This window comes from Chroicocephalus ridibundus, chromosome 3, assembly GCF_963924245.1.
Source record: "Chroicocephalus ridibundus chromosome 3, bChrRid1.1, whole genome shotgun sequence".
NCBI classification, from domain to species: Eukaryota; Metazoa; Chordata; class Aves; order Charadriiformes; family Laridae; genus Chroicocephalus; species Chroicocephalus ridibundus.
Genome location: NC_086286.1, coordinates 42,736,845 through 42,753,260, shown reverse-complemented (window position 1 = coordinate 42,753,260; position 16,416 = coordinate 42,736,845). Strand labels below are relative to the sequence as shown.

Sequence of the window (16,416 nt, the reverse complement as noted above, 5' to 3'; positions counted from 1 at the left end):
GTCAGTTGATCTACTTTTATCACTGCTTAGTGCATTTGAGGACAATTACTTCTTTTACTTTCCAAGAGTATGTGGTATTCATCATATTTTGCAGCGTGCCCTGAAAACACAACAGGTCAGCAGTGACAAAAATTCAGTTTTTAGTTGATTGTGAGTTCATGAGAAAATAGAACCAACCAATAAATAATACTGATGTGAACATGCCAAGAGTTATGGGTAGCAAAGGTATTTTGTCACAAGTTCTGTGATCTGTAAATTTTTTTCCTATGTAGATCTTCAGTGAAGCTAATCCAAATACATCAGAGCTAAATTTTGTCATGGGGTGGTGCGAATGACCCTGAGTTTACATTTTACAGGGGGTTCTCAACCACAGACATTTTCTGCAGCATATTTGCCATCTGATCCTTGCCCATTTTACACAATCTCTTCACGCCGATTATAAGACGTTCACTACTGTTTTGCGACTTTACCTTCTTTTTTGAAGAGTTTACTCTCAGCACGTAATTAGTGCTATGTATTTATACTGCAAGAAACGATAATGACTTTTAATGGAGTAGGTAGTACTGTTTATGTACGTGCGGTTTGCTCTCCCTTTCGTTATCTATTGTACCTTCCGATTTTATCACTAGATGGCAACATAGCAACACTCCATATCAAAAGTTGCTATAACCAGAGATGGGCTTTTTCTATTGCATTTTTCACAGCAGAGCTTAAATAATTCACCCCACCCCCCAAAATGGGAACATACACATTGTTTCTTAATGGTGTGAGTTCCGGTATTAATTTGTCTATATTATTAACTGCTGCTTTTTTAGACAACTGAAGTGCAGAATAGTCAAGTAAGAGAAAATAAAATGGCATTATAAATTAACAGCCTTTTTTCTTCCAAATAAGGAAGAGAGTCTATTGATTCATCGGAATCATCTCACATATGCTTGGTTATTTTGCAGAAACACCTTTTATCGAAGCCAGGGGCACTTGCATTCACGTCTACAGGAACAAAATTTGCATCGTTTCCGCTTTTCCAAATATTTAATTTACTGAGATAAGTCTGGAAGTTAATGCACCTGTTGAGTGAAAAAGACTGAAGTAAGTTTGGGTTGAAACAACTTGTATCCAATAACCATATGCAAGAGCCTCCTTAGCATCCCTCTTGAGAGCACTGAGCCCACAGACTAATTCAAATTCTAGTCAGACTGGACAGAATGATTACGGCTAGGCAAGGTATGAAAACTGAAATTTCAAACTCAGTTTCTCAGGAGACGTATTTTCCAGTGAAATGAGAGAAAAGGAAACAAGACCAGTCCTAACTGAGCTACCAGCTTCTTTTTCTTTTGGAACTTTGGACAGACTCGAAGTTTCGCTCAGTATTTGGTAAACAGCCAGCGAGGGGTTCCTAGGCTTCTTAAGTCTCCTCTGAAACTCAGCGGCAGCTTCTCAGGAAACCCAAAACAGTTTGCAAGTATAGGAATAGGTTCTGTCCTGCACCACATTTTCTCCAGAAGCCAAAACTAGAAAGCTTATACTCCTCATAGGTCTGCTTTATACTGAGCTGAATTTTTCAATTTTTAAGTTTCTGTCAGCCCCGCTGTATCCTGATGTAGTGAAACAGAAGTGTTTGGGCCTTGATTTCTTCAGAGCTGCTGGCCTTTTGCACCCTGTCAGATCCATTATTATGCTATGTATTTAATGAACAAGCAGTAGTAAACCAACTGAAGTTAGGGAAGTAATACTGGAAAGCTGTGCAGCTGTTATTAATTGAAAAGTAGCAAAAATAATTCCTCTGTCTCGATTAACTTGCATTACCACATTCTCTGTTTCCTGGGAATGCCCATCAAGGAAACATCTTAAGTTTCAAACTTACTCCGGACTTGATGTATTGGAGCTACTGGAGCTGTGTTTATATCTATGTATATCCTAATGACACGTGGTGTGCTGTGTACTTCTAACTGGGGGGACCACACAGATTCTTGATCTCCGTAAGGAACCCACCAATGAACGGATTAGGAGAATTCATTAATAATTCTATGGAATACACTGAGCACGGGCAAGTGAAGCATATAAGCATAAGGATACAGAATTACATAATATGATTTGTTATTTTTTTCCTGATTCTCCAAGTTAGTCGCTTACCAAGCATACTAACATTTTCTGCTTTCAGTGCTTAGAATATCTGCATTAGGGATGCACGTGTAACTCTCAACGTGATGCACATCTACACACGCGCTGAGTGTTTAAGAAACTAGGAATTCTTCTTCCCAAGACTTAGAAATTTTCAAGATTCGTGACAATTTCTGCTGTCAGGTTTGTTAGTCTGCATGATTTATGAGAGGCCTATGCCTACACGCAGGTTATCTCTTTTAAGCTCTTATTGCTTATCAGCACAACTCTTGCTAAATTATCAGTGGCCCTGATCATCATCTGCAAAATCTGTTTTCTTCTGCACATTCCAAGTAGCTCAAAGGATGCTGTGGGAAAGGTGGGGGGAAGGTGTCCTCAGTAATAGTGAAAGCTGTATTATTCCATGGAGTTATAATGTTACAACCATTCATTTTTAACTCCAGATACTCTCTTCTCAGTCAAATCTTTCGGTCACGTACAGTTCCCAGACAGCACTGAGACAGGAATATGCCTGGTTTCGTAAGTTTAGAAGTTAAAGTCCAACTGCAGGCAAATTTTGATCTTTTTCTCCACAATTTCATGGCATCATCTATCTTCTGGAATTAGAACAGAATTTTAAAATAATTTTGTACCACTGTAGATGCAGTTCTTCTAAGAATGTGACATTAATCATGTAGCTGAATTTTTTTCAGTAAGTTAAACGGATTGAAGTTTTCATCTTTCAAGTTTATCTGTTTATCTGTTGTTTCTTCCATTTCCAGATTATGGACTGTCGATGTACCTGCAATCTCAATGACATCGTAGCAAAAATACATGGAAAGCAACAGTATTTCAGGAATGCGTTGTTCTAGATACTCCTTTTATAACTCGAAGGCCCAAACAATCATTTCCTAGCAAGGAAAATTACATCTCACTCTGTTCCCCCAAAACAGTGACCTCTCCATTAAATGGTCTGCCTGTTTTCCAACAACAGCAGTTTTATTATGAATTAACTTTTGGAACTTTCTATACAAGTGATGGATTCAAAACTTACAAAGAAGTAAAAGTTCTCTCAGGTGCTTTGACCCAAGGCCTAAATAACAATGTAACTGATGTAGCTCTAGCAGATAATGGAATCATATTTTTAATAAATAGTGCTTTTTATAAATGAGAAGCTAGTATTTTTTTAAACTTGAAGCAGAACAGAAGCTTACTGAAAGTGAAATAACTACAATACATTCAAGATATTTGGCGTTCATCTGTCTATCCAGTGCAGCTAAGTTATCTGTAGTTCTCATTTGACTTTTAAGATATGGATGGTCGTCATTAAATGTCTGTATGAAACTATTTTAGATCTACTTTTCATTGATGTAGTGCTGGGTTTAGAATTAGAAATGGCCAGACAGCAACAATTTATTTAAAGAACATTTTGAAATAAGGTCTGCACACTGTCTGTGGCTCTCACTGCACAAGCTCATGCAGCCATATGACATTATTTTTAGGATCACAGCTTAAATCTGTAAATTAATTTCAATAAAGCTCTCCTAATTACATTAGCTGAAAATGTGTCCCAAAACATCTTGATTTCTTCATGTACATCCTTGATATAAGCTTTAAGAGAAGTTACTATTTGCCTAATCACTGTGTCATTTTTTTTTAACAGAGTGGAAAACAATTAAGTACTTTGGCAACATGGACATCTACTGAAGTTTATCTTGGATATAATGAAGCGTTTAATAAAATCAGAAATACAGCAAACTTAGTGAAGTTCTTAAATTTTCCAAATACTGCTTCTTTATCTATAGAGGCTGTTAGTTATGACTGAATCCCATCTGAAATTACGTTGTTGCTGATCTGCAGTGGCTGCAGCTCCTCCAGACTTTTTTTTCCCTATCAGTTTATAATGAAGACAGACAATTTAGGGGCTTAAGAAGTTTTTACTTACCTGTTCCTTACAGTTCCGTTATGAGGATGACATACATAAATGCAGCATTCTCATCTGGGCTGCTGTAGGATGACGTTTACTACACCTACAAAAACAACACATATAATGGATATTTTCAAGTATCTAGATCAAAACTTCCTCTACCAGAATTGTCTCATGGAAGCACTATTCACCAGATTATTCTTGGTTAAGTGTATTATATTTTAAGTGGTTATTAAGTATTATTTTTTGTAATTAAGTGATAAAGAAATTTCAAGTAAGAGATCACTGAAGCTACCTTTTTGTAAATGACAGTAGTAGAATAATATTTATTCATTTCATTGGTCTGTTAAGACTGAAAATTATTTTTAGATGGATAGACGTACCAAGAAGAGAGTTAACAAACTGTTATTCTTCAGGTATTGTTAACCTGCACCCCCTATACAGTATGATTCTAATAAAAAAACTCCGGCTTTCAGCCTTAGCATTTATTACAGGAAGATAACTTGATTATTTTTATCCAATTCAGTTTGACTAGAAGTTTAATGGCATGATAACCTTGATTTTTCTCAAAAGCAGGTGACTGAAATGTCATGACAACTTTTTCAGTACATCCAAGAGAGATTATTTTGAAACCTTCTGACTTTTTAAGGCATTCACTTTCAGATTCTAATCACAGCATCATATTGAAAATACCTGGAATTCCCAAGTAGGACACAACTGTTATCAAGAAAAGTCCTTTTATTCATTATTCCGGACTCAGGAAAACCCACCAACTCTTTTCCCAAGGTAGCTGCTCATCTTTAGTTGGCTATTAAAGGAGAATTCAACTGAGCAGGTGCGGTTCACTCTACAGACAATGGTATGTCTTTTTGACTACTTGAGTCACCTGGTAAATGTACAAAAGTTCAATGTGAGTTCATCTCTGTGAAGTTCAGTGGAGCAGTGCTGGACAGTACCACAGACATGTCCTACAAAATCGTTCACGAAACTTGAGAGACCTTATTCTACGGTTTGAGCTGTTGTTCCAATCAAAAACTCTTCTGAGAATGCAAGATCATACAGAAAAGCCCCCTCAGGCAAAATTTGCAAGCTCCAAAGGCCATGATAAATATTCATTGAGACCAGGCTTGCAAGACACAGCTATCAATCAGGCTTATTGGACACTCAGTCTTACCTACTGATGCATCTTATGTAGCACAGAGGATGGATCCTAGCAAGGCAGCCTGGTGATGGCTTGAGAGCCAAGCTTATCATTGCGAATACAGCAGCAGCTGAAGACTACTTACAAAGAACAAGAAGCAGATGGGCCAAGTATGGCAGAACTGACAGCCCAACTGTTGCACAGTGCAGGTGGCCAGGCCAAGGGTACTGGCAAGAAGATTTCCAACGAGGACTTCATAAATATTTCTGCTAAAAACAATAACCTCAAGATACCCTAGAAAGGCATAATGACAGTGCCACGAGAGGAGGTCAAATGATAGTACTGAGCCATTTTCTTGATGGTCATTTTTAAAGAGAAGTCAGGCTTTTGAAGGCTCACAGAAGACTATACCCAAGTACCATTTACATACTGACTCAGTAAGCAGAAGCATGAGAAGGAAATCCATTAATTGGTCTTCCAGTGCTCTTTGTTGAGAGTTTCTGCCTCATGGCCACTGCAACGTCCCTAGCCTGACTAGAGCTGATCCGCAGAAGTCTTGTGTTACTACCCCTGGCAAAGGCAAGAGTCATCTCTGTCCAAATGGGAAGACAGGCTGAGCCTCTGGCCTGTTTCCTTGGGGGACCGTGGCATGTTTATAATAGAAGTGCATTTTAATATACTGTAGCTATAAACAGGTCTGCATGACTCCAAATCAGGTCCAGCAACATACCCTACATGAGATGATGATTGAGCTCAAATGCAAAACCAAAGTGTACAGGACATGGAAGCAGGGACAAGCTACCAAGCTGCCAAGGACAAGCTACAAGCTACCAAGGATATGCAGGGACAGAACTGGGAAAACCTAAGCATGGCTGGAATTGAAACTAGCAAGGGATATGAAGGGTAACAAGAAAGGCTTCTGTAGGTGCATCAACAGCATCAGGAAGAAAAAGGAAAAGGTGGGCCCACTGCTGGATCAGGCTGGAGATCTACTAAGGAGAAAGAGAAGCTGAAGTATTCAGTGCCCTCCTCCCTCAGTCTTCATTGACAAATTTTGTTTTCTGTCTTACCAGGTCTTCACTCACATGAGTAAATTTCTTAGGAGAGATTTACTACCTGCAGTATCAATGGACCTAATTAGGGACTACTTAGATAAGATGGACATGCACAGTCCACAGGATCAGACAGGATACCTTTAAGACTTCTGAGAGAGCTGGCAGATGTCATTGCAAGGCCACTCTTCATCATCTTTGAGTAGCTGTGGTGATTAGGGGAAAAGGCAAACACCTCGGCCGTCTGAAGAAGGAGAGAAGGAAGGCAAGGGAGAACTATGGGGCAATCAGCCTAACCTCAGTCCTTAGGAATATTATTGATCAAATCATCCTGGGAGGTGTTTCCAGTCACAGAAAGAATGAGAAAGTGATTGGAAACAGTCAGCATGGTTTTACCAAGAAAAAATCATGCTTGACCAACCTGATCATTTTCAGTGAGAGGAGGACTGATTTGGTGTAACAGTAGATGTCATTTCCCTTGACCTTAGCAAAGCATTTGTTATACAATGAATGACTGGTACACAAGGTGGGTGGAAAACTGGCTGACTCCAGAGGGTCAACAGTTTAAAGTCTAACTGGCAGAGGTGAGCTGATATGTTAAATATCTCCATCAGTGGGATGAAACGCACCCTCAGCAAATTCACAAATGATGCAAAACTGGGGGCAGCAGCTGATAACGTGGAGAAGTGGAGATACCTTCTCATGATTCTGAAACAAGTTAGTCCATTTTCACCATCCCTTTCAGATTATACTAGATTAAGAGAGGCACAGCTAGCTTTCAGAAGGGAATAGACCATAACATGAAAAACAGTACCCAATACAGGGCCTGGGCAAGGCATATACATCTGTGATAGAAACACAGCCAACAAAAATAAATACACCATTAGTGGATTTAAGTAGGTTTTGTGCCATGCGGTTAGGGACAAGAAGATAGAAGGTAAATGAGGCTGTATTCAATCATGAACTGAAATAATAAAAATGGATTGTCACTATTATTTTCTGTTACACCTTCTATTTTGCTTGCTCATTCATTGGCTTCACCAGAGGTGACCCTCCAAGAAAAGATGATCTGATAGATAGCCTCAACAGAGGTTTGGAGTATTAGAGGAAAGACATGGCAAACATCTGACTCTCATGCAGAGAATCTCATGCATTAATACTAGAAACTGCTGCCTCCAGGGTAAAAATTGGAGCAGTATTGTCTCAGGAGATTGACTGACAGAAGTGCAGTCTTCAATACCTGAGTCAGAGAAGGCTTACTCAGCTTCACAGCTCTGATGTTCATTCAGAGTTGGGTTAAGAGCTTGTCTTAAGAACAGCCTGTCCTCCAATAGGAATTACACTTGCTGCTCACGACTTCGATAAACTGGACATTTGAGCTTATAGTGATATGGTTTGCTCATTCAGCACTGTATAAATGTGGTCACCTCAACCAGGGTCAAAAAAAAAAGAAATCAAGACACTCTTTTTCCATGTGGAGTGTTCTGGAACTCATTCAAAATTTAAATGATATCTGAATTTCATTAGAGTTAGGAAATTAATTAGTCCGTGCTCTTTCCTAAGCCCCCTGTAGTTTCAGAGCTGAGTTGGACAGCAGACAGTTCTTAATCTGAATAGGACCAAATTATTTAGACAAACCCCTTTTTCATTCTTTCTGTAGCCAGACGAATGACAAGCACAACAAACTCCTTACAAAGCCTATTCGGCCAAATCAAGCCCCTCTACACGATGAAGTGAAAGCGCTTTCACAGATTAAGGTATACTAATCAAAACCAAAAAATGTCAGACATCCGCAAGCAGCCACCTGGGGTTCCACCTACAATACTATTGTAAAAGCATCTATGAATGTGTTTCTTAGAGCAATCTTTTTCTTAACATACGCTAACTCCATATTAGCTCTGGATGTGAAGGGGACGCTTCTTGTTATCACCATTAGTACGGTTGTTTCTGTAAAGTTCTTTGAGATGTGCATCCCATATGCTTATTCATCTTCTGTCTCTGGAAAAGGTCCTCATTGAGCTGTTTAGATCTAGAATTACGGGGTTGAGGGGACTACAGAATATATGGTGTGGTCTCTTTATGTTCCTATGTGCAAAAAGATGAAGCATGAGCATCCTTCATGAATACTGTTCAAACCATATGGCTTCATATAGTAACAGCACATGCATCCATATTGCCAGCATGTCTATGGGGAGGGTATCTTCAGAAACTCCAGCTAGTGCTGAGTCACTTCCTTTTTCTCAGGAACATTCCTGTATCTGAAATGTATATAATAACCACCAGGCATCTCATTATTACACAAAACACTGTGCAGTATGGTAAGTATTTTAGAGTAGTTGATCATTTGTCAAACTAGTTTGTTCAGTCACTGTTTTATTAAAGACACTGGTATCCCACTTCCTCATGTGTGATCATACATGGTAGCACTACCAGAGTCAGCAGACTGAAATTTATAGTCATTAAAAGCAAAAAATGAAGGAGTTTGCCTTGCCTTCCTTCTTCAAAATATGCTCCTTATGTATCTACAGAGACCCATCTTCTATCCCCACGACATCTCGATTCTTAAGCAAAAGGATTCCAGTTGACAAAGGAAATGATCCTGCAAGATCCTGTGTTTTTTTCTTTTTTTTTTTTTTTTTTAAAGTGGGAGTGAGATTGAGAGGGCAAAAGATAGTCAGACAGTAGGCATAGCTTGTCGGAACATTTCTCTTTAACTTTGGGATGTATATGAATGAAGTACATGTAGATACCATATGGGAAAGATAACAACTACAATAAAAATTAATTTGAAATAAATACAGCCATAATCTTTTGTAAATTTAAATTACACGAATGTTTCTTCTTACAGACTACTTCGGGAATATATTGACAAAAATGAGAAAAAACATATGATTTGCTGCAAGAACTGGCTTGAGAGTATTAGTAAAGCTTCTTGTGTGGATAAGTGGCAAGAAAAATACGGTCCTTCATTTGAATCCATCTGCTAATGTATGCATGTCATTAATTGATGGTTCTAGAATATACCAGCAGACCTGTCCCTTGGAAACTGAAATATTTAGCTCTACATTTAGCTCCGAAGATTCTGCACAATTGTAGCTTTTCAACACAGCATGGATTTGAATGTCTACTATCTGGACATAGAAGATGAATTGACATTTTGGTCTCTGACAGCTTTTGAGGAGAAGGTTGTGGGTACATCCATGGAAGTCTACAGGCCAGACCTTCTACTACAATTAAAAAAAACAGTAGTTGTGAAGTTGCTCATGGAATCTGTGTTAAAATGAGGTAAGGTTGGTGGGTTTTTTAAGTTTCTTTCAAATATATAAGTTTCTTTTCACTATATTTTGCTATATATTTTAATTTTGTGCTCTATTTGGGCAATATTTGGGATACTCTGTATGTACATAGAAAGAGCAGAGAAAGGCGTCTTTCCACATGCATTCACTGCTATTGAGACTTCGCAGTAGAGTATATGCTCACATAGGTCCATGCAGATTAATTTTCTACTGATATAGCTATTATTTGAGTGTGTTTCCTTAAAACTATAAATTAAAATAGCATATTAACTAAGGTCAGCACTGTAAATCTGTAAATTACCTACAAAATTCTGTGATACTAAGAAGGCAGATGTCTTAATAAACATGAACAATAAGTCACATAAGCTGGAAATCGTCTACCCAAATTTAGGCACATGGAACATGCTTAAATATCTCTTAAGCATTTGTCAGCATTTCATCTTTTTTATCTGCCCCCTTCCATTCTGCTGCTGCTCCGTTTCACTTGGGTGTCTAATGATGCATACATATCAGAAGTGTCTCTCTTGTGCTTGAACAACCTGCTAATTTAGATGCCTACACCATAATCATAGCATGCTGTGAAGCAACTGCTATTTTGTAGAAGTTTAAGTCCTGTCGCTCTCTATAAGCTTGCCCTTTCCCAAATAGGAATGAGGACGCTGAACCATGCAGTCCTTGCAAACACATTGCAAGCCTGACAGTGCTTTTATTTTTGGATGTTTCAGGAAGGAGGTGCATTGCTTAGGATGAGAGCAGACCTCTTGAGTGCCTTTTCCAAAGGAATCTGAAGTGTGTAAAAATACTGAGAGCGCAGGTTTAGTCTTTTGTACTAAGGCAATTTGTCTCAACTAAAGGCTCCTGGTTTATGGGATGTGTTGACCTATATTCAGATACCTAATTTAGGGTAGATAAATCCCAGATACACTGTTTGGGCAATGTAGAACCACACAAATAGAGAAAAGATCCAGCCTGTCACTTAACATAGGCACTGCGGGTGACCCACACAAAATAAGTTCCAGAAGTAGAATTGAACATTTTTTCAGATTGCTCAGATAGCTCAGATAGCTCTTTTCAGATAGCTCAGATAGCTCTTCATCCTAGAAAGATATACGAGAGATTACTGAGTGTGGCACATGACGGAGCCACCTCATTCTTTGACGGAGATGACTTCAGCTACTGTTAACATCAGCACCTCACCCGTGTAGCCTTAGTACAGTGCTCTGGCAAAGGACCAAATGGGATTTTTGTACGTCTAAGAAAGAGTATATGAATAAGAAGATCAATTTGCTTCGGTGCACAGTGTTGATAAAGCTGAGACTAATATATTTGTGTCCAGTTCTAATATCCACTGTTCAAAACGGATGTAAGAATAGGAAGAAGGCTTTAGGATCACAAAAACGATCTGGTAACTGAAGGAAAAGTTTTACAATGTGCAGCCTAAGAAATCAATTTCTTTCATGTTTGATAAAAGAAAGTGGCCATTATCCTCAACATTTTCGTAATGCTTGCAACTCTGCACAAGAAAATTAATGTAATTTAATGTCAGGCCTAAGCGTCCCATCAGGTATGCTGTAAGAATTAGCGACTTATGATTTTCCCAGTACACAGTGGCCAAATTACTCTCTGTGAGGTGAAGATGCATTTGTTTTCACTCTCCCTTGGAGCATCAGAGTCTGAGCGCAGATGTATATGGTACCAGACAGACTAAACCACTGCACTAATGTAGTTGGGAGAGCGTTATTCCATAGATGCATAGGTGGTTGGACCTCATTCTTATATTTAAAATTAATTACAATTCCCTGTTATTTCAGAGGCTTCAAACGTTCATATGTCACGAAGTAGTCACCTAAGAACAGAAATGCTTTAGTTAACTAAATTCACTGTGCTTTATTTAGAAGAATCCGGATGTAATTATAATGTCCTGAGATACTCAGAAAGCAAAAGTAGATGCCTAATAGTCCTAACTACTGTGATTCATGTGCTTTACTATCAGCTTTCCTTTATTTGTTCCCATAATTACACTCATTATATTTTAGATGTTATTTTGCCAGTCTCCTGTGTCCCCGTAAATTGGTCTGACAATTGGTAATGGGCTCAGACTCTGTATTGTGTTTTGTTTTGAATAGCTGCTTTTGCTTTCCATCCAAGGCAAGATTTTTACATTTTCAGTTAGGTGAAGTATCCAGACAAAGATCTTGGCAAATGGTCCACGAAGAAGGCTAAACACCCCAAAGGGCCATTCTTCTCTGACTTCATCTTTGAATCAGCAGTACTGCTCCCATGTTAAAATCACTGGCACTGGAGCTCTTATGCCAGAACTCATTTCCTTTTTTTAAATCCAGATACTCATTCATTTACCAGGAATCATCAGACATCGGTAATGCCTCCTTCATTTTTTTGAGGAGGCCCACCATTTTGCTTTAGGATACCAGACGATTTTTCAACCTTCTTCAACAATTAGCACAGACTTTATACTTTGGTGAGCTGTCCTCTAGTCTTCTGGATTCTTCTACCAGCTCTCACCCATGAGGATCTCACTGCCAATGAATGAAACGATCTTAAATCTACCGTTGGCAGGGCCCTACGTCTTGCACCCCCATCTCCAAAGATACCAAGCGTTGGCAGAGAATACCATATTTCTCTTTAGCTACAACGGTAATCACCTGTGCCATTGATAGTAACAGTGATGCATAAAAAAGCAAAAAAAGCAAAGAAATTACTTGTGGGTTTTGAAATAAATCTGCTCGTGTTTTGCTCAAGCACTCCCACGCAGTCAAATCTGGCTGCTTTCAGGCAGGTGACTTCCCTACTCACTTTTGTGATGTGAATCCATCTTTGAGCCCTTCATTTAAGGATGTTTGATTATTTCTGACTTCCTGCTCCCCCCGCACCCAGCATGCTGTTCAGTTTCTCTTTCCATATCAGCTCGTACCTGTAATGGTAGCAGGATCCTCAAAATGTCTGTGTGGATATGCCATTCCACCCTTTTTTTTCCTCCCTCCAAATCAGTCAAAATGGATTGCTTCTAGGCAAGTTATAGAATTCATGCTGCTGATTTTAGCCCAGGATTCAAGGCCAAAGGTCTTTACATTAATATACTGAGGTACAGAGCCATAAAGACCCCTACGAACATCTGATGATATCATCACTATGCTCTACATCACAGCACAAAGTAGCCTGATTATTCTTTTGTCAGAAATGGTTGATCTTTGAAAGTTTTTAATCAAGCTTCCAATTCCACTCTACTATTCTCCTTCAAGGAGCGCTAAAAATGCCAGGGAGCAAACTTTGCCATTTCAGAATCGCAGCTCACAGATGGGAAATACAATCAGCTGTCTTCAGTACTGTTTGCAAGGACCAGTGATTTTCTGAAACTGATTTCTTTATGGAAAACTATGACAGCAGCAACCAGCTACGTATTCTGTTTTAGGGCTGCCTGAGTCAACAGTCTCTGACTGATAGATTTCAGCTTCAGTGCCACAGTAGGTTGTCATATGCTTTTCATCTTATCTCAACACAAGCCAGAGATCTGCAAGAAGTGACTTCAGATAGGATGTCTGTAATTCTGCTTACTTCCACCTTCCTAATTCCAGATTCTACTGCACCTGATAATGGGTTCAATAATAAACCCAAATCTCCCACAACAGTGATCAACCTCCCACCCAAACTTGACTTTTCTGCGTTTCGCAATGTGGCTTGTCTGCAAACTAAAAAAAAAGTATCTTTCATCTGTTCACATTTTCTAGGCTGTCTCCGCCATCTCACTTTAATTGGACTTGTGTTTATCTATAAAGACCTATTTCACAGCAATCATTAATCCATCCTCCCAAAGCAAAATTTATGCTAGCATTCCAAGAGAACTAGTCCTGAAACTAACATTGAAAAATGTAGTCTGTCCTTGGATAGCTGCTGTGTTATTAAAAAAGTAACCGGGAGGTCTAATAATGTCAAACTTGTTTCTCTGCAATCAATAAGCATTTAAAAGTCACTGACTGCCAGGACTGACTCTCAAACATCCACCTGTAACACCACAACTACACCTGTGTTAGTACAGTGGCAGTAAAATGGGACACTGACATTATAGGTGATGTGATAATGAAATAAGAAATAACAAGTAATAATAATAATAGATGCCTCTTGCCTCCAAATGAAATGACCTTGATATTGCTGCATTTCATTTCTCTGGTATTACTGTTTTAATTCAAAATAAATTCTTACACAAATGCTTTTTTTGTGGGGGGGATACTTTTGTAGAGAATTAACCAGCAGTGTTATGTCAGCTGAACTGCAGCCTAGCATCTTTGAAAATGCATGTAAACCATAGCATCAGGTAGGCACTGTAGCTTGATAAAATAATTTGAAAAATAAATACGGCAGCAATGCTTCTCAAATTCTTATGAGCAAATCCTGACCCACTGCGAGGAGGATTTCACTCCAGTTCATATCCTTCCAATTAAGTAACATAATGTAAAATAACATAAACACTGCCAAAGCAGAAATACAGAAGACAGAAGTGCACAGTACAGAATTGACGAGTGTACAAGATGAGTAAGACATGAAACGGTTTGTGGCCAAGAAGGCAGCCATAGTACTGAACCACAGCATGCAGAATTGGTGCAACAGCCATTATTCATAGAATGACAGAATGGTTCGGGTTGGAAGGGACCTTAAAGATCATCTAGTTCCAAGCCCCCTGCCCTGGGCAGGGACACCTCCCACTAGACCAGGCTGCTCAAAGCCCCATCCAGCCTGGCCTTGAACACTTCCAGGGACGGGGCATCCACAGCTTCCCTGGGCAACCTGTCCCAGTGTCTCGCCACCCTGACAGTAAAGAATTTCTTCCTAATATCTAATCTAAATCTTCCATCCTTCAGTTTAAAACCACTACCCCTCGTCCTGTCGCTACATTCCCATTAGTAGTGACCAAAATCCCCAAAGCGCATGGACAAGGTTAATTTCTGGAAGGTTTCCTGGGTAAACTAAAGTTTGTGGGTTTTTTCAGTATCTTACTTTTATGTTGGCTGCCCTCCAGGAAGAAATATTGTTAGTGAGAGATAAGTTTTAATCATTTATTTACTTCTGGGTAACTAGTTGAAATACATGCTAATATAGTGGTATTTTTAGCCTCACATATATCACTTACTGAATTTATAAAATGTTTGTTTTGCTGCATAAATGCCTAAAATTAATTGAAATGTTTATCTTTTGGAATTATGTACAGATTTACATAGCTTATAACTTCTGAGGAAAGAAACTAGCATTTTTTTTTTAAGTAAAATATCCAACTTTCCATAATAGTATCAATTCTCATTATCACCCTGGAAAAGCCAGTGTAATGTAGGTATCCTTTATCCTGTCTTAGGGCAGTGGGATGGAGAAGATGATCTTCTGCAGTTTGTTCAGCCTTATTTTCCTATTACTCTCTGAACTATTTACATCCATGATTGTAAGTACAGTATTATTAACTCAAACTTCATTCTCGTACTGAGATTTCTGACATATCAAAGAGTTCGGGGAAGTAAAAACATAACCAACAGATCTCTTTTACCTTTAGAATTAATTTGAAGCTAGCCTAAAATTCATCCCCAAAGCCAGATTTTTCATATTTTCTTTAAAAATACATATCCTTAGAGAATTCAGTAACATCCTGAAATTATTGGGGAAGGGGTTTTTGTGAATAGACTTTAGAAAACCAAAATAATAGATGAAAAATTGTTGTACAAATAATGATAATTGGTAAAGCATAGAATAATGACAAATCACTTACATGTTTAGAATAATGAAAAATCACTTACATGTTTGTGCACTGCTGAAGTATTAAATGAAACTAATTTACACAGATTATTTTTTCTTTGTCTTTTAGACGTGTAGATGTAGCCTGTGAAAAACATAATTTCACTACCTACAAAACACCTGGGTAAGACACTGTATTAACAGCCCAAAGAAGACTAGGCATTTTGGCCATACTGTTATATGAAACCAAAGTGCTATACTTGAATGTATATCACTTAATATAAAATGAGGGTGTTCTGATGTTACTGTTCCTACCATCCTTTTCTTTTGTTACGGTACAGACTCAGTACTTAGGCACTTAATGTGAAGTAGTATTCTAAGTATTGTCTACCAGAATAGCCTGATTGAATCAGTGCAGAAAACCACTGAAATATTTTTTTTCCTTTCTCAGATTGCTCTCCGAAATACCTGCAAAAGCCCTGTCTGTACCTGATCCCAACAAGTTAAGGGCCATTTGCTGTAGTTCAGAGCTTCACCCATTGTGCTGTTAAATAAACAGTGTAAAGAAAGTGGGGACTGTAATTTTTCTGTTATCTAAATTTTTAGTTACCAGTTCTGAGTAATGCTGATTGATAGCAACAGTTGGCTACCAATCTTTAGAAATTAGTGTTGCTTTAAAGTTGATTTTTAGTAACATAAGGAAGTTTAAACTGTATAGCAGAAAGACAGACTTGCTGCTTATCTTTTTAAGTCATGGAGAAGAGTGGCATGTCTAAACAATTGACACTACGTTAGATCAAGATAAATAAAAATAAGAGGTTTAATGGTTGTTGACTTTTTGTTTCATTAAGAAGTTTCTGTGGAACCCAACAGATGAGGACCAGGTAAGAGTTACGGGTTTCATTCTAGCTGGGCCGCATATGAAAAAATGAAACAGAGCGCAACATTCAATGTCTGAACAAAGCTCCTCCTTTTTTAGATAGTCTTTTATGGTTGGAATAAATATGGTTCAACTTCTTTATGAAGAGTATTTCCAACCTGTTACTTCCTTGTAAGTAAACTGCTGAGAAGTTGTGAGGCACAAGGAAGACTTCTTCTACCATGGTCGTGTAGGGATGTGAAGCTGCAGAAGGCACCCAAATCCAATGGCAGGAGTAACGTTATCAA

At 38.5% G+C, this 16,416-nt stretch overlaps 1 protein-coding gene across 1 annotated transcript in view; it reads left to right on the top strand.

Annotated features, from left to right (window-relative positions):
* CATSPERE (catsper channel auxiliary subunit epsilon) overlaps positions 1-16,416 on the top strand; it is a 36,495-nt gene that overhangs the window by 14,458 nt on the left and 5,621 nt on the right. Inside the window, 5 exon segments of the mRNA XM_063328894.1 lie at positions 3,764-3,982; positions 3,985-4,118; positions 4,120-4,238; positions 14,519-14,559; positions 16,123-16,133. Of these exon segments, the coding sequence (XP_063184964.1) occupies positions 3,764-3,982; positions 3,985-4,118; positions 4,120-4,238; positions 14,519-14,559; positions 16,123-16,133 (524 nt within the window).